Source organism: Notolabrus celidotus, chromosome 14, assembly GCF_009762535.1.
Source record: "Notolabrus celidotus isolate fNotCel1 chromosome 14, fNotCel1.pri, whole genome shotgun sequence".
NCBI classification, from domain to species: Eukaryota; Metazoa; Chordata; class Actinopteri; order Labriformes; family Labridae; genus Notolabrus; species Notolabrus celidotus.
In genome coordinates this window covers 21,789,327-21,816,509 of record NC_048285.1, presented here as the reverse complement: position 1 = coordinate 21,816,509, position 27,183 = coordinate 21,789,327, and the positions used below count along the sequence as shown (strand labels likewise).

General features: G+C 40.0%; 2 protein-coding genes across 4 annotated transcripts in view; one reads left to right on the top strand and one right to left on the bottom strand.

Moving 5' to 3' along the window:
* Nucleotides 1–4,892, top strand: part of c14h19orf54 (chromosome 14 C19orf54 homolog) — a 5,686-nt gene extending 794 nt beyond the window's left edge. For both annotated transcript variants that reach the window (XM_034700945.1, XM_034700944.1), the window contains exons 3-7: nucleotides 1,307–1,375; nucleotides 1,587–1,711; nucleotides 1,963–2,092; nucleotides 2,223–2,293; nucleotides 3,640–4,892. In XM_034700945.1, coding sequence (XP_034556836.1) covers nucleotides 1,307–1,375; nucleotides 1,587–1,711; nucleotides 1,963–2,092; nucleotides 2,223–2,293; nucleotides 3,640–3,974 — 730 coding nt within the window. In that variant the 3' untranslated portion in view covers nucleotides 3,975–4,892. The remainder of the gene's footprint in view (nucleotides 1–1,306; nucleotides 1,376–1,586; nucleotides 1,712–1,962; nucleotides 2,093–2,222; nucleotides 2,294–3,639) is intronic.
* LOC117825229 (inositol-trisphosphate 3-kinase A-like) lies at nucleotides 4,693–25,958 on the bottom strand. 2 transcript variants are annotated; one of them, XM_034700941.1, is made up of 8 exons: nucleotides 25,715–25,958; nucleotides 22,384–23,706; nucleotides 9,754–9,853; nucleotides 9,457–9,670; nucleotides 9,075–9,279; nucleotides 8,583–8,684; nucleotides 6,782–6,853; nucleotides 4,693–6,646 (listed from the first exon to the last, which is right to left on the bottom strand). In XM_034700941.1, exons 2-8 carry the CDS (start codon nucleotides 23,536–23,538, stop codon nucleotides 6,437–6,439), a joined length of 2,058 nt encoding a protein of 685 aa, XP_034556832.1. In that variant the 5' UTR covers nucleotides 23,539–23,706; nucleotides 25,715–25,958; the 3' UTR covers nucleotides 4,693–6,436. The 2 variants fall into 2 exon arrangements, with proteins under 2 accessions (XP_034556832.1, XP_034556833.1); XM_034700942.1 differs by lacking the exon at nucleotides 25,715–25,958 and adding an exon at nucleotides 23,864–23,956.
* Nucleotides 25,959–27,183: the final 1,225 nt, after the last annotated feature.

Genomic DNA, 27,183 nt, shown 5'->3' with positions numbered 1-27,183 from the left:
AAACACCTATTATCAGACACACCTACCCATTCCACTCCAAATGTCCTGCACTAACCCCTACTTTTGTTGATCTTATAAGAATTTCTTCTTTACCACAGTGTGTCAAAGGTGTAGTGAGCTTTATTCAGACCACAAGTTATGAGGTGTATTGGTGAAAATGTCCTTGAGAATTAGTTGGCAACTAATTAGTTTACCTTTCCAAAGACAAATCCAAAACATTTTGCAACATGATAATTTTTCTCTTTATAACTTCTCAGTTTTTTTGATCTCATGCTCCCATGAAAGGTTTGACTGTTGGTTGATCAGAAACAGAATTTGGAGAACTCACCTAAGGCTCAGAGAATTTTAATTTTAAGCTTTATGCTGAAGGGTGCCCTTTAGGGATGCACCAATCCGATCCTGGTATCGGATATATCGGCTAGATCGGACTCAAAAAGATGGATCGGATATCAGTGACAAGGGGCCGATATATAGTGCCGATCCATATGGCAGATCTATTCATCTCAGTTCTATGCTTTTCTGTGTTTACAACAGCCATGTGCGTCTCCTACATCACCAGCCGGTCTGTGCATTTTTGCCCGGTGGTGCATGATGGAGGATAACTACAGAGGCTGTGCAGTTTAGGTGCATGTCAGGCTTCTTTTAACAACTCCGCCAGAAACTTGCAACATGTGCAGCAGTAATGTTTCGGATCCTTGAAATAAAGAGATTCCAGCCTCTGGTTTAGTACTTGGAACCCAGGTACAGTTCACCATCAAGTCAGAAAAGCCTGAAGTTGCCAAAACATGACTCTATCCTCACATTAAGGAATAGAGATTGTTAAATCAATGCAGGGATCGGATCGGCTAGTATCAGTATCGGCAGATACCAAAGCCAAGATATCGATATCGGTATCGGGACCTAAAAAGTAGGATCGGTGCATCCCTAGTGTCCTCATGTTTTGCCCACTCTATTTACATGAACACATCAGAAACACCTTTGAATAAAACATAGAAATGTCCTTGCACCACAATAACTACAACCTCAAAAGTAGCATAGTGCTGAATCAACATTTCTCTGACCCAAAGTTAAAAAAGTGAATATAATACACTGATAACATTTCTAAAACAAAGTCATTGTTGCTGATAAAATGACTTCTTCTTGACCTTCTGCCAATATAGTTTCAGCACTCATTCTTATCTCATTTACAGCTGTGTTTTTACCTCTTTGACATGTGATAGTTTCTCAACGTAGAAGTTCTTCTGGAAGAGCTGCTGCACAGTATTGTTTTATAATGTTTACATGCTGTGTGTTTACCGTACTTCAGCTTTAGGAAGGACCTGCAGTGGATACTTGTGAACACATATGTGCCCTCCCTCATCCAAGATGGCCCACAGTAAGTCCATAAACTCAGTCACTCTCACACTTCCCAACCGCCTGATTTACAAAAACACTGATAAAACAAAAACAAATGTTACCACATCTGTTACAAGGACAATGGGGTGATTGTGTCATGAGTTCGATCTGAATGAAGTTGTGTTTAAGTAATTAAACATGACATACTTTCCAGGGTGTGACTGTGAGTGCGTTATTCAATTACTCCTTAGGTGTGGTCTGGTGGCTTTGTGGATGGCTGCTCAGCTTCAACAGCCACAGCTGAGTGTTGACATGGAGACAGTTGTTCAGACAGCCATGAGAAGGGGATACACCGCTCAGGGGGAAATGTTTTCAGGTACAAAATAAATGTTTCAACTGATATGAGCATGTCTATTTGGAATGTAGAAAACAACATGGTGGGTAACAAAGCACAGAGGGTGTGTTTCTGTCTTTGGATCAACTACCAGTGCTTCTCTTTATCTGCACTACAGTGTGTTGCCTGAAGTGAACTGCTTTTAACAGATGTAGAATACAAAATAAAGTTTCACACTTGGTTGAGTTTATGTTGGTTTCTTTACGAGCTCATTAAGGCTTTTATTCTGTTAGCTGACAACATGGCCCTGCTGGCAGAGGAGGTGTGTGGCTGTAAGGCGGACCTGCTATCAGGAGGATTAAGTGGTAACAACATGGAGACCATCATTACACACCTGTGGGGGAGACAACCTGTTCTCATACCGTATCCTACACAAACACAACAGCCATGAAAGGGGGGGAATCTGAAGGGAAAAACACATTTTATGGTTCTTTTATGATTGTAAGTTTTTCCAGGAAAGGAATGATTCAACTTCCTTCACAGTTATGTGCAGATATGATGAAGACTTTAATCACGAGCCATGCCAGCGCAGCGGCCACAGGGCGCACTGGGCAGTCGCTTCAGGTAAGACTGGATTAATGTGTTATTAAGCATTGCTTTTTTAAAGTTAATTTCAGGACTTTTACAGCTTTCTTCAGAGAACAGAACTGTGGATCGAGCAGGAAACTTGTAGAGAGAGGGAGGGTAATAGTGATGACATTCAATAAAGGGCCGCTTCAAGGACTATAGCATCTGTACGTAGGGCGCAAGATTTAACCTGTAGACCAAACTGGTGCCCCTACTAAGCATTTTTGAAACCTAAAAATGGCTGGATCAGCTTTCTCACATGTTTTGATTCATCAGTACTATTGTAGAGACAGTTGAACATATAGAACAAATTTCCCAAAATGGACAATTACGTGTATCGTATCATTTATCAGATCATATCCCATTGCATCCTACCTTATCATATCGTAATAAAGGTGATATAGCATTAATAAGAGATCATTTAATTACTAATAACATCAATCCAGAGCAAGAAAACTTTGCTTATTATTGCTTTGGCAATAACATGTCTTTGTTCATGCCAATAAAGCAAAACTGAATTGAATTGAAAATAGTCAAAATTTCATTGCTTTTGGCTTCAAAGCAACACATTTAGAGTGGGGAATACAATATTAGAGCAAAACCCAACATCATCTAACAAAACACTGATCAAAAATACACTTTGCAGCATTACTGTGCAGAAGTGAGTTCAATCTATCACAAGAGGAGATGCTCTGAAAACAGCTGTAAACTCAGTTTAACGTTTTGCTAATACCAGTAGTTGTCACATTGTGGGTGAAAGCCCAGTTTTGAGTACTGTAGACTCTCAACAGTGCTGAAAATGAACATCTGAAAGCTGTAGATACATTAGATGTAAACTTACTTTTAAATAATTTTCACACATCAAGAAGCATCCAAAGTGGTAAGATGGTTCATATTTTTTGGAAAATGTGAATATTAAAAATTTATATATATATATTTGAGAAGGAAAATGGTGAAAAGTGTATGAGGCTACACCCACTTGTTAAGTTAATTCTAGCTCCATTATATATTAAAACAACAAAGTGAACTTGAGTTCTGCAGATGTTTTATTTGTCTAGTATAAGGTCTATAACTTTAGATAAAGTTAAGTAGAAAGACTTGTGTTTTAGCCTCAAAGAGAGATTAGGAAAAACACAGTTTTGGCAGTGTAGCAGAATGTTTGCATCACTCATCTAGACCAGAGCCAAGCTACTCTGAAGGGATGTTTCTATGGGAATGGAGGTCACACATATGAAACCAGCTTATCAGTTTTTTAAGTGGGGAAAAATTCCTACTTTACAGAAAATTACTTTATTAAATTAATTTTTGCTGTGCCACACTTTACCCATCTTTTTTTGTTCCAGGTTTGCTCCTCGGTTTGGACCAGCAGAGTGTGAGCACAGAACACACTGAGCCCGATCCCACTCTGTCCTGGCTCCGCCTCGTCACTGACAGCAGTTCCCCTCGTCCCGTTGGAGCAACAGTCAAACACGTTCACATCCTGGCTAAGCAGGGTAAAAGCCTGCGCTACCAGCTGTGGAGTTTGGACAGTGTCGCTCAGAGCAATGAGCAGCTGAGGATGATGGACCCTCAGAGGTCGAACGACGGGACCCAGTATGTTGTTCCTCCAGGAGGAGTGGAAGCAGGGCTGGCTGGAAAGGTGGTGTTACTCCACACGAGGACACAGGAGCAGAAATAAGTGTGACTCAGGGATACAACATTCAGCTTCTGAGACTCAGTAAAACTGTGACATGTTGAGAGGCTACACAGAGACCTCACATCAGGAAATTTGACTGATTCAACAGTTAAACACATTTTAATAACAGGTTGTTTACAGCTGAATAATCTGAAGTCTGCATCAGCCAGGAGCTTCAAAGTGTGAATTTTCGTCCTAGCTATACCACAAATGCTACAGTTCTCATGTTGTGTCACTGTGGATCCTTTTCAGGCTCACTCATATGACTATCAGCTGAAATACATTATATAAGCTGTTCTTTTAATATCTTGAGCTGTACCAGGCCTTTATTGAAGGTGCTATATACACAAAATTGCCTTAAGATTTCAAAATCAACTATATTGTTTGCATAAATATAATGACAAGAAAAAGGCCTGATTAAACGATGATCAATTTGAATGATTTCTAATTCATTTACAGGATAAAAACAACTGAGTGTGATTTATACTGTCAAATATGATGCAATCATCAGAGTTATATTTTCAACAATGTGATACATTTCTCAGACCAGAAACATTTCCAACTACTTTTCATATACTTAATATACAAATTATCTTTTAGTATTGGGTCATCTTGGTTCACTGCTGGCCTGTGAATGTTTTAGAATGATATTAAAGAAAATAAATATTTGAACACAAAAGCAACATGACAGACTTTAGGAACAAAAAACAGAGTCTGAAAATATATTCTTATTTCCAGTTTATTGCAATCCATGACCTAGGAATGAATCAGCTTTCAGCACGTTTTGTGACTTTAAATACACTGCCTTTTAAAAACACAAAACGTGGGTTTAAGTCCAGTTTTTTCTTCTTCTACTCACGAAGCAGCACCCAACTTGAAACCTGACAGTTTTACAAATAAAGAAGATTTGTGGGCAAATAATTATACTTTGTAAACACTTTATTACCCCTCTCTTTGTGGTTTCCTTTTTCTTTCAGGAATGAAAAAAAATGCCAGAATTAGAATTCCAATTTTATGTAGTCAGATATTTGAATCATGTAGAAAATGAACATCTTCTGACTGATTGAACACCTCAACTCCCACACAGCGCTGCCTGACACTGACAGAGGTTATCTGGAAGACTAGAGACTGATGTTCTCACTGGTCTGACGCATACCAGCCAAAGAACGACAGATATGAAGCTCTGACTTAATATCTAAATAAAGCGATCATAGTTATTGTAAACTCCAACTTGCACACAAACATTTCATCCCACAAATCTGCATTTTAGTGGAACTAAGTTGTGTTTTTCTTGTGTTTGATTTTCTCATCCATTCAATCATAACAAAAAAATTCCAGTTTCACGTTTTTACATGATTCAAACCTCACGACAGCCTTTACAGACTGATCAGTTTAATCATGTAAATCCAGTCAATGTCCCCCTTTACATCACTACGTCACTGCAAAACCTTGAAAATCAAAAGCAACACTGATTAGAGAGGGTAAAGTGATAACACCAAAATTAAGTTCAGGTCAAACTTGTGAATTTCAGCATCTGTAAACCCAGCGTTCCACTGCTGCTTCCCATCCAAACAATCACAGAGGCACTGCTTGATTTGTTCAATGGCTTTGTGAGGCTCCATAGTGCAACAAATGTTCCAGACAAACATGGCTGCCAAGCTGCATGCTTTACAGTTAAGGGACAGGGGGGAAATTTCACTGCATTGTCATCATACAAAAATCCAAATCCAGAAAACCTGCACAAAGTTAAACTTTGGGATTAAATCAGTTTACACTTGGGCGAACTCTTTGGGAGAAAAATAGCAGGAGTCCACTGCACTGGAATGATCAAACAGCTGTAGGCACAGAAAATAGTACAAACAAGGTAAGGAGGTTAAACCAAGGCAAAAAAATTAAATTAAAATGTATGTACACACCAAGTTAGTTAACACGTGGTCTGACCCGTGTTTTAGTGTTAATCAATAGTTAAACATCAAAATTGGTCCATGAGAAAAAGAAGACTCCCATTCCTGAATGCTCCTCGAGAGGTATGAGAAAATGCTTCACACCACTTGATCAAGTTCAGAGTGCTATGTCCAACTTTCACCAGCAGAGGGGGTGCTGAAGGAAGAAGAGCAGATTTAAATTTCTGCTCAGGAAAATGTTCAAAGGACTGTATTCTCTCTCCCAGTCCATGACAAAGATTACTTCCAGGCTATAAATTCTTCCTCTTTACTTTTCCGTCCAACAAAGTCCCCTAAAGAGAGTATGCTGGCCTTTGGCATATTCCACTTTGCATCAGAAGTCCTGCGCCCGCCTGAGTTCATCAACTTCTTGAAAAAGTTTAGCTTGATAAAGACACTTGGATCTTGGCTTAGGTCATAAGAAAAGTCATCATACTGGTAACTCAGTTTTCTATCCTTTTCTCCTTCAAACCCTTTACCATGTAGAGTTAGATAAAAGCTTCACTGCAGTCTCCCCTCTACTCAAGGTGTCTGTGGGAGCATACTGCTGAGGATGTCTATGAGGTTGTCCAGTCCCCATAGGTAGCCATCCTCCCTGTTCCCTTCTACCCAGGGCGTCCTGTGGTCCAGGGTCCGAGGTGCCGGCAGGGGAACCGTCTTCCCGAAGTCGATCATCCACACTCTGGCCTTCCCGGAGGCGTCGTGCACGAATAGCAGAGAGCTACCCACAACCTGCGAACGCAAAAACCAGTGAGACAGGTGAGTTCAGGTGTGGGAGCGATTCACCACGGGAGCTAATAATGGAATGATATCTAAAACAGGTTTGTGTAAGGAGGAAGGAAAATTGTGTGTGTCAGTGTGTCTCACCTCGTGTGACCTGAAGAAGTGTGACTGCTCCAGAACAGATCGGAGCTCCTCCAGACGCTGCAGGTACAGTTTCTGAGGAAATGGAAAAAAAAGGACATCAGACTGTGCAATTGCAAACTACACCTTATATCCTGTCTTGATTCAGGTACTGATAAACTCATTATTAAAACGTCCGTCTGTGAAGTAAATATGTAGCTTCTGCCTTTGAATAACTTTGAAAAAAGGCAGATATTACTAGATTGACTCTGTTCAAAAATCAATCTGATACCAACACCTCTACTCTAGAGCTCACAATTCCACACACGATACTTTATCTTGTTTTATTACCCTGCTTCCTGACTAATTACCTGTGTGTACAACATATAATACTTGATTCTGGTTGGTCAAACCACAAAACAACAGTATTTCATTCTCTATGGCAAAAGCAATGCCAGGGTCAACCTGCTCACACACATCAAATCAATCTGCATTTGACAGCATTCTAACTTCATTAATAGTGTTTCAAAATAATTGGTTTCCATCTCAGACTGATCTTGAGAATCAGGAAATATTGACGCAGATGTGAGAGTAGCCTAAAGGAGCTACTCAGCACCAACCATCTCTGACAGGGGAAAAAGGAGCAAGAACCTGTCCTGAAATCTAGGTAAAAGCAGTAGAGCTGGTGAGTGCATCTCTAAGTTGCTGATTGCTACAAAGTAACTTAAACCGCAGGCGATGGTGTCAAAAGTTGTGACATCTGTGTAATTTATTTTTAAAGGTGTCAACTGCAAATACAGAAATGTCAGCAGAATGTTCACATTGTGTAACATTACCTTCTATGGTAATACTCAGTTTGATGTAGGCCTAATTTATTAAATGAGCACCTGAAGGTTTCAGTGTTGTGAATAAAATGTTCAGTTTAATGTTAATTTGTACATCAAGGAGGCAGATAACAGTCTATTGCCATGAAGGCGTTACAAACTGTGGACTTGTTGGGACTATTTTATATCTGTTTAAACAAATATTTTTTAAATCAATCATCATCTTTGAATCAATACTTTTTTGTTCCCTTGTTTATGTTTTTAGTTGTAATCTAGGTACTGAGGAGGGGTCTTACTCACGCTGATTCTAATTTGCATAACCAGGCATTCAAAGTACATTATCCCTTACTTGTTTAACAAATCAAAATATTGCATGTAGAACTGAATACAATACAATAAAACAAAACAGGACTAAATAAGTAAAATAATAGAATAAAATAGAATATAATTAATAGAATAATACTAGAGTGAAATTAAAGAATATAATAACACAGAATAAAGTGAAATAGTTTAAAATGTAATATAATAAAATAAAATGGAATAAAGTAGGATCAAATTAAATAGAATGGAATTGAAATATAGTATATCAAATAAAACAGAATAGGATAAAATACAAAAGTATAAAATAGAATACAAGACAAAATAATAGAATCAAATTAAATAATAGTATAAAACAGAATAAAATAGAATAGAATAAATTAAAATAAAATATGATAGAAGAAAATAGAATAATTCACTATTACAATGGGATCTTTCGTCAAACTAATTCTTGGTCAGCACCGGTTTCTAGGGAATCATTGGTCCCAGGTCACACAAACAAGATCAAAGTGTTAGTTGTTGACCTTTTTAGGTGCCACTAAGTGGATCTTTGTTGCTTGTAGATGCTAAGCTAATCAGTATGTTGTCCTGGCTGTAGACATGTGAGCAGTCCTCCTGCTCACACAAAGAAAACACAAAAATAATACCTTTAAGAATAAAAAAAAAAGGAGGAGTGAACGTACCAGAATCTGAGTGTTGCCGCCAACAAAGTCCTCCAAGGCCTGCATCACCTGCTCCCTGTGCTTTGTCTTCTTAAAGTTGGTGTTACAAGTCCCATCAGATTTCTGTGAGGGAAAATTAACCATATTAAAATGTGTTTTTCTCATCCATGATTATTGTTATTCTTTATGTATTCTGTCCGCTACAGATGGTTGCTTGTTCCCCAAATAGATTGCGTCACAGTAGACTGCTTTAAATGCTGTTTGTCATCAGATGTTTCCATTCATGTCTGTGTAGCATGCAAATTTACAGTTATTGGTCTGCCCTGATAACAAGCTCTGGATTTATTTTCGACAGTACAAACACTCCCCTAACACAGCTGCACATGCAACCACAAACTCTGACAGATCATGTTTTCCATCTTGAGCACGTGAGGACTATCCAGTGAGCATGCTGGTAAATATTCACTCCCTCTGTTTGGTTTAGCTATCTGGATCTGCAGGATGAACTCTGACCTTAATGCCTTCAATGCGGAAGCCCATGGTGGCTGTGGAGCTGAGTGTCTCCCGCCACTGCATGTATCTGGGTTTAAGGACTCCCTGCTGGGCCTTCTCCTGTTCGGTGGGGGCCCCGGGGTCCACTGCCACCATCTTCTCGTACATGTCCTTCCGCAGACGTGGTCGCTCTCTGGCTTTTATCAGCTCCTCCTCCAAGTACGTCCTGGAAGAAAAAAGGTTCTAAGTTAAAACATCTTACCAATCAGTAATTTTCTTCATTCAATTTCATATTTCTATCCTTCAATTTATCTGAAAAATCTCTGAAAAAATAGCTACTGCTGTAAACATGATCTGAAAAATGTTTGCCACTCATGCTTTCTTCTCATGTGCTCGGTCTTACCTGCTGCCCATCTTACAGTCCATGATGGAGGGTGAGTCAAAGTCAGCCAGCAGGTCATCCATCAGATTGTAGTCCTGCTCGTCTCTCTGTACTACACCATAATAACCAGGCACGTAAGGACGCAGGGTGTCCTTCATCAGCTTCTGCAGGCACTGCTGCTCACACTCACAGTATTTCTTTAACAAGCGGCCGTACTCTCCAGCCTGGAAGTTACCTTGAAGAAAGGAGACACGGAATGAAGATTACAGACTGCAGACCAAACAATGCATGTGTCGGGAGCTGAATATTCATGCTTACCTGCATGACCGGCTAGCTGCACCCATGGGTAGCGCTTCTTGAAGGACACAACGAAGGGGGACCAGTGAACCATGGTCTTCAATTTCTGCCAGGACTTATTCTGGAAAATAAAAAAAGAACAAACACTGTCATCCTCTTGTTTCAAAAAAATAAACTCTCAGGCATCACAGGTGTCTCAAGCTGTAATAAATCAACCCTGTGGTTTCTCTACTGTCAAACACAAGGCGATAGGATGATTACTCATTAGAGGAGAACACACCCGGTACTGTGCAACAAAGCGACACACACACCTCGGTAGACATTGGACAGATCCACCCCTTTAGCCAAGACCAGGTGCACAGACTACGTGACTTAAAACCCATTCATAAAACATTTACCAGAGCCACCACTGTGGTGTCGTAAAACAGAACCTGACTGTCCCTAAGTGTGTGTGTGTGTGTGTGTGTGTGTGTGTGTGTGTGTGTGTGTGTGTGTGTGTGTGTGTGTGTGTGTGTGTGTGTGTGTGTGTGTGTGTGTGTGTGTGTGTGTGTGTGTGCAGAATGGTTATCTGCATTGGGAAACACCAGTGCAAGGACAGTTTGCAAAAGGGGCTCTTTGACGTAAGCAATCTGAGCGGAACATGACATCGATTGATTAGAACCTGTGTGTGGGAAATCACAACAAACGGCCAGTGTTGGGTGGGAATGTGTGTGTGTGAGGCAGTCTGTGTCTGTGTCTGTGTGTATGTGTGTCAGTACAGTGGATTAAAGTGTACAAAGGAGAACATTGATGATTATTTATTTTGGCTCCTATACAGTTTGAAGTCCTTCCAATCATTCCTGCTCTGTTTTAATATGCAAATAACTGTTTCTCTGAAACACTTTAACAGAGCAACATAGCGGGCAAGTGACGGACACAAATGTGAGTAATAAAACACAGAGCATGAGGCTGTTAGAATAATAAAAGTAATCTTTTTATAACTATATAACGTCTGTGAATGGTGTGCTGCTCGGAGGCCGGCCTATCTCTGCCCTGTTTACATGTCTGCCTATCATCACATACATTCTTTCCACAGCTGCTCTGTTGAAACTCTGTCACAATAAAACAGTCTTAATGTAGAAATACACACACAGCGGAAACTGTGTTGAACTTGTAAGCTAAACACAGTTGTTAGTGAGTTTAAAAGGAGGTGTTTTGTAACTGTGACTGTTTAAAAGTGCAGATTGAAGACAGGAAAGAGCTTGCCTTGAGTAAATACTATCAATTGACCACTTTATTGGATTAATGACACACAAAATAGATGTTCCATTTTTGGTGAAGCTTCCTCTTTTACCGAATAGTTTTTCTTAATACAGATATCAATTAAGGCTTTTTGTACTTCAAATTCAAACACCACAACTACAAAACTCCTCAACATTAAGTCCACATAATGCAGGTTACTCAGCTTCATCTGGATTATTAATCTTCTACATTAAGTATCCCCTCTTTCAAATGTTATCACGGTCTTAATTTTCTGGATTTGAAAAGAAAAGAGGCGAGGGAACGATAAGATTTTCCAACTGCTCTCAACAGCTGTCACTCCTATGCCGGTTCCTCATGATGAAACTTTGTGCAACAGGTTTCTGCTTCGTCAGACAGCTGGTGAACTTCAGGATTTCAGAGACACAAGAGGCAGAGAGTAATGAGAGTGAGTACGAGTAGACACCTGCCAGCTGAGCTTTCAATCGCATCAACAGATTAACCCCGAGGTCACTGCTGCCGACTCAGGACAAAGAACGGTGATGAAACGTGAACGCTGACTGTGTTGCAGCAAAAATTTGCAACATGGGAGCTACAGTTTCCAAACTGAGATCATTTCCTCTCCATTGCTATGACACGTTTCATTAATCACCAATCAAACCAGGTAGCAGTGGCTACTCTAGAGTCTTGCATGAGAATGCCAGAGCCTGTGAGGACACATCTTCCTCCGACGTCAATACCCAAATTGGCCTGATCAGAGTGAGGACTACCATGTGCCTGTTCTTAGGGTGCGGATGTTAGGTACATTTGGTCCAGACAAACAAAAGGAATTAGCGTTGGACTGTTCCATTTGTCCTCCTCTAACAAACAACACATTAGGTGTTGCTTTTAGAGACTGAGGGGTAACTCTTTGATCCCACACTTTATGGGGATCCTCATGTATCCTCCAAGTGTAGACAACTGACAGATTATCAAGCAGTTCTTTATGACTCTGCAAAGTGAGAGCATACTGAGAATAATGATCAACTGGCAGAGGCAGGGCGCAAGGGGGGCGCTTTGTACTGTAACGGCTTAGGGACCATTCTTTAATGAACTCAATGAACTGGCAAAGTACACTTTGTCAGATACAAGCACAGCACTTTTCACCGCTTTTCACCCATTAATCAAGGACAATAGTGCGCCGACGTACACGTGTATCCAAAATAAGAGGTCCCAAGGCCTTAAGAATGTACTATGCCTAAGATGGTTAAAATCTATGTTTGGTTTAGGTTTCTTTGGTTATTTAGACAGAGAGTGCTTCAAATGTGACCCTTGGTTAAAACTCCTAATCATGAAAATATCTTCACAAAAACATTTCTTAAAGGATGTACACCCGCCTACCTTTGCACACTGTTTACGGGACGTTCTCTATTTTTTTAAATTAGAGAAAATGAAGTATTCCATGAGAGGCTTGACAAAGACTTTTTATAAAATATGTTATCCCTTTCTGAATTACATTTAAGAAAAAAATCACAGATCCAAGTGATTAGCTTCTGCCCTCTTAATTCAGAAATACTGTAAAATTACTCAGTCCTCACAGGACTCCAGGCACCTAAAATGACATTGCCTACATGTTGGGATTTTGTTTGTTTGTTTTTTTCTTCTGTGTCCAATATTTTTTCTTTTACAAGTGTAGTCTATCTTAATGTAAATTGCATATTTTACATTGTTGATGATTGATTTCAACCACCAAAATGTCTACTTTGTGTATGCATGTATCTGTTTGTTTTGTATCTGTCTATGAGAAAGTTCTAATAAAAAAGGCAAAAAAACAAAAACAACAACAAAAAAAAGTTCTTAGCCTTTTTAGGGTGTATGCTCCTTGCTGTATTCACAACATAATGGTAGTATTCAAACAGAGAGAAAAACACAGACCCCTCTCAAACAAACTACACCACATAAAAGACAACCTCCTCAGACACTGTGCTGCTGTAAGCTGTAATAGTGGACCTGTTATGTGACGTTCAAAACTCAAGAGGGGAAAAGACAGTTTAAGGTGTCCGCTCTACAAAACACACATTATAGGAAGGTTAACCATGAGTTGTATTTTCTATTTCTGAAGAGTCACATCATCAAACTTGACATGTCAGAATTTTTTTTTTCTTATGTACACAAACATTTGTTAGCTTTGATCTGTGTGTTTGAATTATTATCATTGCATGGTTGTATGATCATATGCAAATATTATGAACTGACATGAACTGTATTTTTAGTGCATAATATGTACTAAAAAGTGTTGTTCATAGGTGACACTGCCAAATATACAGTAGATGTTTCCTAATGAACAGACATGCATTTTGAGAAATCTTCAACACCATGCACTCCAAAAAAAAATCTCCTGAAACAGCGATAAAAAGTACACCACAATAACCTTGGGTTCTTTTAATACTGCTTTTATGAGCCTCCTTCATTTGTCCCCATCAGTGAGGTATGAAAGACTAGGGGGGCTGACAGGGGAAGCAGACACCCAGATCTCCAGCCTCTCTTCTTTCACTTTTCAGGCTCTCTCTCTAATTGCCTCCAGCTGACAGCTTCATGTGTTTCCTCCGTGGGGTCAAGTGTACCTGGCTAAAATTACCAGCTGATGCTTTATGAACATAGAGGATTTTTTTATTTTAGACATGACAAATGCTAAAAAAAAATCTCTATATTTGAGAAAGACTGGGCTGTTGTTTTTCATTTCAAACTGGGCAAACTGCGCAGTCCCTGCTGTCTTCATCCCACACATCGGAGCTTTTTTAAACACTTAGGTCACACAAAACCTCTCACAGCCGAACCTCCACCAACTCCGCTTTCTCTTTTATATAACTCACATATGCATCACACACTGAATACTTCATCCTTCTATGTTTTATAAGCGCCCTCCATCATAAATATGCTGTCATCCTTCTTTTGTTCAAGTTATTTTTATTTCCTCTCATTTTAAATCTGTAGGAAGTCCTACTATGGCTTGTCTCACTGTATCTCAGTCAACAGTGTTTCATGCTCTCATTGGCATTCTGTAGTACCTTTTTGTTTTTTTAACTCTTGTCTTGCGTACATGCCTTTGGATGTATGTCATCTCTCTTTGAATTTGAAGAATGCTAGGAATGTCACTTGAGCTTTTGATTCTTGTAATGAAGCATGAATGTGAAATTGCTTTTGACACCATCTATTCAGTTGTTCACCCTAAAAATAGTTAGAACTACTGTCTTATGCCACTGGTCAACAAAAGTCATTACTTGAAGGATACCTTTTTGAACCACTATCAGGGAAACTTGTCAGTAGCAACCAATTTCCTAGTCATTTGAACGCAAATTTAAATTCTGAATAACTGACGCAGTTAAAAGTTTGTGTTTGTGGTATTTGTTTACCAGGGCTAAATGTGGCTCCAACAATGTTAAATTGGTTAACAGTGTGTGGCTACCATTAGCTGAGCTAGCACCATCAACCTCTGGTCCTAATTGCAGGTTTATGTCCAGTTGCCTGTGCTGGTTATGTATTGCTCACACAGACACTGCCTACATACAACTTCATCTCTGCATTCTGGATCAAGATACTGCCAAACTGCTCCATGCTACGAGATGTCGTCTGTTATCTTGTTTACATACAGGTAGCATTTAAGCATTATAGCAACTTAGCCATTAACTGGGGCTACAGCCTCAGCTAGAGGGGGGTCGCTGCATTACTTCTTAGACACAACATATGACCAGCATTTCAAACCTACAATGATACAAATATCTATAATATTTTAACCAAGCAGCAACCTCCGGTCAAAAAATTTGAGTCCAATGCAGAAGTGTTAAAAACTGCAGTTCATCGAGGATCTGCTTGAGGCTGGCTCCAGAAGTACCAGAAACCACATACACACCAATTCAGAAAAGACGATCTTTACAGCAGAAATAAACATGTTTACAGCCTGGTACAAAAGACGAGTGTAGTCTGGATAGCTCATTTCTTGATCGGCACACACTGTGAGGGGGTGATTTTTGCTCTAATGTGGCAATGTCAAAGATATTGAGATTACGAGTCTTCCAATGAGACGCACAGCTGACTTGATTGACAGGTGGGAACACTGCAGCTGTTGGCTAGGAGGCTCAAACTCCGCCTCTTTGCCTCACAATCGCTCGACAGCGGCACTATTGCTCCTGCCGACGATTGGCCTCAAAACAGCGCTTCAGAAACAGATGCGTGACGTCACGGATCCTACGTCCATATTTTATACAGTCTATGATCTTAGTGCTGAATAGCGAGGGTGATGACGTTTAATAGTTTAGTTGTCTAAATGAGCATATCCCCTCTTATCAGTTTAACGTAAATAGTTGCAACAATTTCCATTATTTTAGTTACTGTATCATGCTAATTAGCCAAACAATATTGAAATGTGAGGCTAGCACAAAATCTGCCAGAAGCTTTGTATGTTTGGAAATTGTATCCGTTAGGAACTTCCAAGATGTATCAATTTTGGCGCCCCCTGTGGTGAAGCAGTACCTCTGATCTCTTTATTATTAATCATTATGTCTTATACATTTGAAGCAGTTTTTTTATTTGAAAAAGTCAAACGTAGCGCTCATTAAGAATGTTAAGAATTGTAGAAATAAAGGCTGTTTCAGGATCTAACAGTTAGCCACTTTGTCCAACACATGCCTCCAGGCAGCAGTCTCAGACATTTAAAATTAAATAGTTCGTCTTCATGCCGGGGGTCAACAGTATTCATTTCAGTTTGTTACCAAACCAGCTAAAAACTCCTCCCAGGTACTTTAAGTTACATGTACATCCAAGCCTTCAATACAAGGGCATTTCTTATGTTGGATTTTGGGGCATATTTCATTGACAAAGCGTTCTACAATTCATTCAGTATTCACTTATTTGATCTGCTGTCTCGTCTGGTTAACACAGAGATTATAAAATATATAAACATGAAGTGAGGTGTTCCTAATAAACAAAGAATTATTGTGTCATGAAAGCAAACAATTCAAGTGTGAGACCAGCCTGAAGCATGATGATCCTGCTGGTTGGCTTACTCACTACTTAACCCAGATAGAGAGATCATCACACAGGACTTACTGCATACTGTGTGCCTGACCAACCACCACATACTGAAACAACCTCACCACACTGCCATATCAATCACATGACATTTGAATACTTAAACCTGCCACCAGCGTTTGATACAATCTGCCCGAATAAAGCGTGACGTCGTGAAATAACATCCGAGGCCATGGTAGACTGAATCTAAATCTGCGAAAGGATACATTTGCTGCTTTCCTTCTCCTACCTGGCAAACAGAGCAGTAGTGGAGGAGGAGGCAGGCGCTGACACAGGCACACACGGCTCCGGAGACGAAGCGGGAACGCAGCCAGCACAAAATACTCCGCACCATCAGCACAGGGTCTCCACGGGCGAGCGTCACCAGGGATTTGTGCCTCCCTGCTGTCCTGAGATCCTTCACAATCATCTATGACCGTCTCTCTCTGAGTCTCCTGTTAGCTCCTGGCTAATGTTCTGCCTTTTTCCAGCTCCAATCCGTCTGTAAACTGAGGCTTGTGTTGCCTGGTGAATAATCCTCCTCTACTTATTTTTCACAATGACCCCTTCTCCTTCTCGACAACCTAATTCAAAATTTCGCCTGTTTCAACATCCTGTCATTCCTCCCTTCCCCTCTTGAGACTTTCTCAATACTAAATACCTTCTTTTCAGTCATGGAGCTAACATAAAGCTGTCACTTTTCTCCTTTTTCATTGTATCATCTGCCTGCTCAAACTAGCCCCCTTTACGTTGAATTCCTCCCCTAAATCATTCCTAGCCTCTCCCTGAAGGTACAAACCTCCAAACAATGATCTGTCTTCTCTCTCTTTAGTCTAACCTCTTCTCCTCTCCTCTCCTTTTCATCCCCTAATCCCTGCAGGGCCTATCCTGAGCCCCACGCTGAGCCAATCTCCTGCCGGATTCATGACCAAGTAGCATTGGGGGGAGGCAGAGTTTCCAATACTCTCCTATTGTCCTTACGATGAAATTCCTCAGTACTCTGTCACCTACATAGGTGTGTGTGTGTGTGTGTGCGTGCGTGTGTGTGTGTGTGTGTGTGTGTGGAGACAAAGCAGAACCTGTCAGACAACTATCATTATCTACAGGAGTGACTTAATCTGCACACACTACGGGGTGTTTTCAGGTACTGTCAGAGCTCTTCTCTCAAAACTAGTTTATATAAAACCACATCCCTTTCCCCTAACGCAAGTCTTCAGAGTTCAAGCAGCTCAGCTGTGGTGGGGCGCTGAACGTGAAGCAGATAGCTTGTAGCTTTAAAATATCACTGAAACCTCCCGACACTAAAGTGTCTTGCAAAAACTGTCAAGTATAGTTTTTATTACAGTAGCTTTTCTGTCTTTTAATGATAGATTTTCCTGATTTGTCACAATCAGTGCTGGTAGTTGATTAGAACTAACAAGATACTATCACAAGTAAGTTATCTTTTTGGGTCGTTTTTCAAGAAAAACTAGGAAAATAAATCTAATGGTAAAATCTCCAGTCTATGGATTCGCTTTTTTCCAATCATTTTCTGTCACTTGAATATTTTAGGTCTTGGTCCAATACAAAACACAGTATGATGTTAATTTGTTGAGTGTTTAGGTACTACTAGATTAATGATAATACAGTAAAAAAACAAAAATAAGACAATAAAAAATGTAACTTAAAATATTTTGAATCTGCAACTGTACCATGTATCATAATATCTTTTGTGAAAATTGTATCAGTGTATTTCTTTAAAAAGCTTATCTTTTCCCGGGCTTATTATAACAGCCCTGTTTCCAATTTTGTGACAATGCACTCTTATCTTAAAAGGTTCCATTTTATGCTCTGTTTTACTTGAGGGAAAAGAAAATAGCATCTTGTATCCATAAAACAATAATTAGACCAAAGTTTTAACTTATCTTTGTATTTTTGTCGTTCGGATAATGTCGTCATTTGTAGTCATGAGGCCACTGGAATGTGCAATGCACAGTTTGTTAGTCCATTTGCACAAGTTCAAACATTAGAATTATTGTCCTCCCCTCTTGTCTTCAGTGCAGAGTTTAATCTCAACTTAACTTTAGAGCTCAATTGCAACTCACACATTTGTGCATCAGTAACAATGACGAAATGATAAGCTGAAAAATGTGATGGATAAGAAAATGCATGGTCTATTTTCTGCTTTAAAGCTCCAGTGAGGATCCCCCCCTCCCCCCTTGTGGACAAAAGCAGACCTCTTATTTCATTGCTGATCATATCCTTTGCACAACAATAAAGCTCACCATGTTATTTTTTTACACATTCAGAAATTCATTCACTGTGAATATTTGCTGTGGAGAGAGGGAAATAAGGAGGTTTTCTTTCCCACACATTAAATCCCCTCATCTGACACCTACCCCCTCAAAGCGGTGACAGGCATTGAAAACTTTGATATAAAAATTGTCAGTATTTTTTCTGAGGGTTTTGACTCATAAAGAGGCATCACTGTTAGTTTCATTCTGTTAAAAAAAACCTCCTTACCAGAGCTTTAAATACTATTTTCAAATGTTAAATTAACATTTTAGCTTGGCACAGCTTTATGTGGATTATACTTTGAGTGCAGGATTGCTTTTAATGGAGTGTTGTTTACATGAGTAATGCTACTTTTCACTTTGGGTGATGATAAGAATTGTAAAAATTCTGTAGAGTTTAAATATGTTATAAATGTGGATCCAGACAACCAAACATTATTGACTGTGTGTCTTCTACCCTTTCTGTTTCGCTTTGCAGCATGGGTTTTGTGTATAAGTGGTGTGGGAGTGTAGTGTGGGACTTTGAATAATGGTTGCCACAGAAAAACAGGACTGCCATTGTGGATAATGTGAATAAGCAAAATAAGAAAAAAATAATCACATGTAGGCTTTGTGTTCAAAGTTTCAGTAAATGTTTTTGTCTGTCTTTACTCTTATTTTCCTTTTGTATCTCTGTTCCACCGAGTGTCTCATCAGGTTTCAGGGACAAAATATTAAGCTTCTGCCCAAAGACTGAGTGTGGGGGAAACAGTGTCTCATAATGGAAGAATCTTCTGACAACAAGATGTAGAATAATATGTTCTCTGTTATCTGAGAAGGTTTGATGTGAAGGAATTCAAATGTAACATTCAAACGTCAGGGACAGAGTAGATACTGTCTGTGTCAGAAAGAGAGAACAAGACGAGGAGCATAAAAAATAGTACCATATATGGCAAAGACGTCGCCTAGCAACCAGCTCTGCCTTCAGCCCAATTTTCCATGACACACTCTGAACTCTGAATGCAAGACGGCATCGCTGCATGTGTCTCTCTCTCTCTGAGTATGCATGTTTGAGCAAGTATCTACTCACGTCATTGAGCATACAAAACTTAACAGGTTTGGCTGCTAGCAGTCATCGTGGCTACAGCTTTTTTCAGGACAGTAACAACAAACGCACACCCTTCTTTTATGAGTTAATGAACAACGGACCTTTAACTCAACCGATGGGCAAGGAGAACTAAACATGCCCATTAAAAGCCAGCTCTTATCAGAAACCACAGGACGCCGTCATCCTGTTTGTTACAACAGCTCAAGTGCAACTCCTCAGGTTGCTCATTTCCTGGCTCAGTGTAATAGCCTGGAAATGACTCCGTCCACTGACCTGCTGATGATCATTACTGTAACTGGTAGCCAATCAGTACATTAGTCCTGTGGAGAAATGTGATGGAACGCACTCTCATGTTTTCACTCAACATGAGGACAGACTAGAGGTGTTGTGAATTCTGCAATGGGAGTCAACGTATTCTTCTCATCAGCTGTGTTCAAGACACAAAAATATATATGCACATAAACGACCCTCTAAAACGTCAAAGTAGAAAATAATGGAATATGTGCAGGTTTTTTTTCTCTTCATAACACTGTAAACTCACAAATCACCTCCATCAGGCAGAAACCTCATATCCCCATGGTTCATCATTTTTATTAATTTCACAAATCTGTGCTATTGGTCACCCTTTATGTCTGTCAAATGGTTTGGATTTATTTATTTTCTTTTTTTCAAAAGTATAAAAACGACTCTCAACCTAATCCCATGTAGGGCGTCATTATTTAAAAAAACAGATTTTTTTAATTTCATGAAAACTCCTGGTTTTGGCGATGAGAGGTTTCTGTTTGACGGCGATGAAATGTGTTTTGAACTGATAACAGACACAACAAGACATCAGCAGATGTCATCTTGAGCTCTGCTAAATGCCAGTGCAGGTTTGTTTACTGTTTTATTGTGTTGCAAACATAATGGGGAGATTAATTTATAATGATTTGAATTACTTGTCACACCCCTTATAATGAGAATGAATTATAGACTTCAAATTGGTCATGTGAACATTTACAATATACTGTATGACAGGATGATAATTAGGTCAGAATATTTGTTTATCATAAGCAAAGTTTCCACTGGCTGTGGTGGGTAGCTTGACTGTGTCCGTCTTTAAATGTGTGTTCCGTCAAGCAGACATGATGTACAGTAATGTTTGTTTGTGTGTGTGTGTGTGTGTGTGTGTGTGTGTGTGTGTGTGTGTGTGTGTGTGTGTGTGTGTGTGTGTGTGTGTGTTCGTGTGTGTGTGTGTGTTTGTGTGTGTGTTTTGATTTTTATGGTTTAACAGCTAATTGACATCCAGCAAAAAAACTGAACAGAAATGATGCCTTTTGTGTATCTGAGTGAAATGTCTCTGTTTTAATGAAAAACATTTTGGGAACAATTTTTTTTAAATGGAAGAGAAAGCAATCTATTGATCTTCTGTCTTTTCCACCTCACATTAAACTCAAAGGAAAATGTGTTTGTTGTGGTGGTCAGATAAAGAGTGTGGGCTACGTGGCGATAACAGTGTGAGTGAGATCAAATGAGGGCTAAAACTGCTACCATCAAATCAGATTACAGCTTAAATTTGTCATATTTTCCGCTGTGTCACATCTCTCTCTGGAAAAAGGAAATTAAATGGCAACAGGAGTGGACAGTTGTCTGTGGAAAATCTCTGTGGTGAGATTTAAATAAAAGAAATCTGCTGAGTGCAACTTCAGCCAGTTTGTGTTTTGGACAGGGGAAGATGAATGAATGCTGTCTGTTGAATTTCTCGCAATATACATCTTCGATAACGTGGCCTGAACAGACAACCCGGGCGTACTGGATCGACACGTAGGAATACTTGAAGATTACCTCTAGTGGAGGCATCCTGTTTTCAAGACTCATTCCAAGAATTTCTAGTCAACAGCTCTTTAAAGCCTCCTGACTCAAAGGGGGGTGAAGCATCACAACTTCCTACTTGGATACTTCAGACTGCATGTCATGTCTGGAGGACAGGAAAACCTTCAGCCTCTGGGAAAGATAACTAACTTCTAGATTGTTCTGATATCTGTGAAGTCTGCTATGTTAGCAGTGTAGAGGGGGAGCTGTGATAGGATGACTAATAATTCAAAAATGCATTCAGACAGTATTTAAATGGTCTTACAGCTGAGTTCATCATAGGCATGTGATCATGAGCTATGTGAGGAGAGGGACACATAGGTGGGGTTTGGAGAAAAAGTCAGTTTCCTCTTCATTGACCTAAATTTGGTACAGTGGTGTTTCAGTATCAGGTCAGTATGAGTCCAGGCTTTCAAATACACATTAGACAAATTATTTCAAATAAAAAGCTATTGAATTAATTCAATCAAATTCAAAGTACTTTATTTATGCCCGGGGGCAATTTAAAGGCCAGGGCGCAGGGGTGTATGAACAAAGTTAGGTTAAATCCCTCACTTACTGTTGTGAAAAAATAGAGAAACATCCGCCAAACCTGTCCAGACACATGCAGTGCAGGACACCCCCTGACTGACAAGGGCTTTGTTTTCTTAATTTTAAGCAAAGAGCATCAAATGCTAGAAATGCAATAACCAGTACAAACAAGTCTACAGAGACTGCAACATCTCACAGTGGCTGTTATTGCATGGGTTGTATTTCAGTACATCAACTGAACAACAGGAAATATAGAAATACATGCATGTTGTCATGTTCCTCTGAGCCATGCACTGAAAAATAGCACCTATAGGCACAAGTTGCAGCAGGTTATAGTGCCATGTGTCTAATGTGAATGTGTTTTAAATGTTAACATCTACTCCACATCAGTATTTTTCTCTTCTTCTGTACTTTGCAGTAGCAGCATGGTTCGTTTAGCTGATGGAAATTCACATCAGAAACATTTGCAATATTTTTGGAAGCCAAAGCAATGAGGCCTGTTGATAATCTTTCTGCAGCCTACATTCACTCTTACAGCCTAAGAGTGAGACACTGACAGTGGCTCCTCATAGTTATTCAACTGCACAGTTCATCTCAACCTTTAAAAAAAAAAAGGACACTCACCACTGTCCCGTCATCCGGACTACACAGAGACCGGGCCGGTGACAGACTGGACTCAATGTCGCTCCCAGTGTAGTCGTCCTCGGATTCCTCGAAGGACGAGGCTGAAGACAGGCCGATGGAAGAGGAATTGGACAGCTTCCTCGGGGATCGCATCAGCGCGGGGGATCCTCCACAGCCGCTGTCCGAGCAGGGGGACTCGTCCTCCGGGTGAAGCTCCAGGCACGAGCCGGTGCTAAGCTCGGTCCGGACGCTCAGCGGGGCCGGTGTCTCCAGAGACCGGGTCGGACTGGGGTCTCTTGTTATGATCAGCTTCGGAATGGTTCCGGAAAAACTTTGGCCTATCCCTGGGGGGGCTTGATGGGGGTGTTCAGAGTCATTTCGACTCTCAGTTTCAACCGGTCCATAGTTAGTGTGGTCCCCGGCCTCTTTCGGGGAGCATGAAACTGTAAAACTCTCAGTTTTGGTCATTTTATCCTCCGCGTGCTCGGCTTTTAACAACGGTCCACTATCCAGAGGTTGATCGGGGCTAATCCGAGTGACCGGGTCAGAGGTGAGCAGCGGTGCAGCACTCACACTTGTCCCTGTTAATTCCCTAACTTCACACACAACACGGTCCTGCTTGGTCCCCCCCGGTGGCTGGTCTTCCATGGCCCTAGCTGGGGGGTTCGAGGCATTGTCCTCTCGTCCGGATTTCGGCTCCTCACAGCCCGCACCGCTGGCTTCACCGCTGCGTGTTTCCAAACCGGACGCATCAGATGAGCCAGACGGTGCCTCTCGGTTCACGGCGTGTTGGATGCTTTCATCTAGGCCGAACTGTGTCTCAAAGCAACTGGGGGATGCTCGTTGTTCCCCGACCACCGAGGTAACCTCGTCCCTCGGCAACTTTCCTACTCTGTGATCGCGGCGCGTTGCTGGATCTCCAGCTCCGTTTCCGCAACCAAAATCCGCTTCTGTCTGACTGGAGTCTCGCTTTCTCCTTCCCAAACACGACAGCACTTTATTTTTCATCGGATTCCTGTTTATCTGTTCTCCGCGTCGCTTCTCTCCGCTCCTAAATGTGCGGATACGGAGTCGCTTGGCTGTTTCGCCTGCTTTCCATTTCGCTCTGACTGGGGTGGCGGTGGTATGCGAGAGATCTGAGCGAGTTTGGCCCATCCCGCATGCCGTAGTAGTAATGTTGAAGCAGACACACCCTCAGTGGTTGATTTTGAAAATAGTTGAAATCACTTCAGTGTACAGTAAGTACTTAGTCACACCATCTATTCATTAAGCCTGGGAAATCTGAAATTGATCCACCCTTTTTCCCACGTTGACATTATTCATCTGTGGAAACAAAGAATGAATAATTGAGTGCATGAACAAACAGCCTACAGCAACAAGACCCACACAATACCACAAAAATCCCCTCTGTTTAACGGAATCACTGTAGATGCATTGTTATTTTAACAAGCATATAAAATGTTATGGAAAACATGAATACCATGGTCTAGTGTGATCAATCAATGCTTAAATTCAGAATCCTGGAGCAGTCTACAGGACACCAAAGAACACGGGACATGGGAATAAATTGCCCTGAAACTGACACAAATGTTCACATGATTAAGGAAAATATGTCAAATGGAGAAATGTAACATCAGAGGAAAAAAGTTGAGTGCAAAGAAATGTTGAGTTCCATACTCAGTTTCTCCCGAGTAATCACTGCTACACTGCCCTCTAGTGTCCGGACACTATACTTGGGCTACTTTCTATATTTTCTATCTTAAATAAATATTTAGAGTACAGTGAGCATAATGCCATAAAAAACATTTACCTTGATGTGCGAGGGACTTAATGTGTTTAAGAAAAAATACAGAAGACATTTTATGCAAATGTACACTCTTTTAGTTCATTATTCACTTCACATATATTGATGAAAATGGATTTAAGAACAGCGTCATTAGAAATTCAGGATCAAGGATCAGGGATTAAGGATATCTCTATTATCCCTGAAGGTCACTTAGTTTAGCAGCCAGCAGAACTATACAACCATTTCACAAATAATAGAAGGGAATCATGAGAAAAATACATGGAACATAAGAATACACACTATATTGTCACCCCTCTCTGTAACACAGTTTTCTGATTGCATTACTGTTCGTTCAAGAAGATCATAGACAGAGACAATGCTGCAAAGAGCCAGAGGTGATGAAAAGTTGATTTTCTTCATCTGACCCACTTTATGAAACCACAAAACGAGTAAAAACAGAAGCAAAGCAAATTTCCTCACAGCGAAGAAGCTGGAACTTGTTTGTTTTTTTTTCAGAAAAATAAGCGTTATCTTGTACTAGTTAAAGTCAGTGTCCAGTCTGCACTGATAGCACTGTAAAGCAAGGACAATAAAAAACTATAAATGTGTGACTTATTAATTCCCCCTTTGCAGTACTCAAATTCTGTTTGCACATCATGATTTAACATGCACATAAAACAGTACAGAAACTCTGAGCTGTGAAATGATCCCTTCCCTTCCCTTCTTTTCAGATATTTCATCAGTCAGGAAATACACTAAAAAAACCTGGAAAATTTCCCAATCCTTAAAATGAGACAGAGTGAGCAGCTGAGTGTTACTCACCATCATTAAGTGTGATAGCTCTACAGAGAGAGTGCTGTCAGAGAGGAATGCTCACAGAAAGGAAATGAGACAGGAAGGATACCAATGGAAAGAACAGCTCATACTCGTCCACACACACACATTCAACCTCCAGTACATTCTTGTGTAATCGAAATCATAAATAATGACAAAATATGACTCATAGTGGGATAACTGACTGAGAGTTTAACGTCTTTTTAACACAAGTGTGTGCACACGGTCAAACAGTACACTTTATAGGAAGATGGTCAAACAAATAAAACACTAAAAAATGATTTATGGCTTAACAACAGGTGACTCAGACACAGTGTAGATTATAATATCCTGTATTAAACTGGCATCTGTTCAATCATAGGGACACAATACAAGGTCACAGTGAAAAAGACTCAAAATAATAATTAAAAAAAGTCTATTTAAAGAAAGTAACAGACAGCCACATTGAAGTAGGATCAAATGATCACCTTATTATTTACACTGACTACCTTAAATGCACCTTAAATGCAGTGTTAGTTCAGGCTGAATTTAACTACAACAGGAGAATTTAGTGACTTTAAAATCATTTGTATGAGACAAAATAATGCACAACACTGGAAAGAAACAAAGAGAGAATATCATTGCTGGTCGGTGTCAAAAAGTAGCAACACATGATGTGATCTATCGACAGTTTGAATTATAAACATTCAAAACCTTAAAGCAAGAACCTACCGGAGGGATCCGAAGTTTCTCCTCTCGAGTCTCTCTGTTTTAAAAGTCTGGTGAGAAAAAGTTGAAAAAGTGTGGAGGTTTAAAACTCAGCAGGGTGTAAAGGGGATGTGCCTACGATGTATCCGTTTAGCAGCTGTGTTCAGTGCTGCTGTGTCGTGTGCTGTCAGCATGTGGTTAAAAGGAAAGAGGAAGCGCTTGTCACACAGGGGCAGGACTCAACTAACGCTCCAACTGCTGTCAAGTGATTACAGCTAGAAAGCCTCTAGTTGTTGTTGTTTTTTTAGCTCGAACAGCCAAACCCACTCATTGTGATTGGTTTAATGCATATAACCCTAAATACTGAGGAAGTTTCAGAGAAAGTTGTTTCTTTGCAAAATGTTAAATCCCAACCAACAAAGGCTGACTCTCATCTGACTGACAGCATGTGAGAGGATTCCAAAGTGATGCCTTCAAGTGCTACCCCAAATAAAGCCTTCATGATGTGGGATAATGACATAATATAGCTAAATAGTAATGGGTAAAATACGTTTTTATATGTTATTTTTTAACACACAATTTATTCATATATATTGCATATCTATAATTATTCAATATTAAACACTTCCTGGCTTAACACAGCCTCGAAATGAATTTACCTCACTCAGGGCGTCGTCGTGGGGAGAAAAGTGGGACTGACTACCAAGGGCCCAAGTGGGGAGGGGGTCCCTTAATGGGCCTGAAATAAAATGTGTTTTCTATTCCGCTTTTCTTTTGTTTTGTTATAACTGCAATAAGATAACTAAAATTGTCTGAATTAATAAATAAACATTCATAATTCCTTTCTGGAATTTCTTTCCAGCTCCGTGAGATGCTCGTCTTATGCCTATTGTGAGGAATTGTCATATTTTCATAGCATCAAGTGTGGCTGATTGAAAGTAAACAGTAGGTTTTTAGAGTTTTATTTTACTTCATGAGGTTAGATTAAACCAAATAATTCCCCCTTGTGGTGAATCAACAAGTCACTTGGCTTCAAATAATTTTGTTTAAAGAGGTGGACAGTCTGAAGGTCAATATTGTGCAGTTACATTTGGAGAAATTGTAATATATATATATATATATATATATATATATATATATATATATATATATATATTATATATTGGAAGCTTAGATTTCAGTCAGTTAACCAGGATAGTTTTAGGCATATATTTTTGTTTAATGTCAAGAAAACCAGTATCATAGCATCAATGTTATATTTTGTAGGGTTGGCTGTGGTGATGGGGCCCACTGAGACACCTTTTCAGGGGGCCCAGAATTCCTGGCGACGCCCCTGACCTCACGAGCAGTAGCCTAATATATTCGGATCTCTGAAGGCACCTGAAAGCAGCATGTGCCTTTTACATTTCCCATATAAGTTCCTCAGTTACTTTTATTTTGTATTTTCGATGTATATGACTTGTATATCTACCTTAATGCATTGGCGTGTAAAT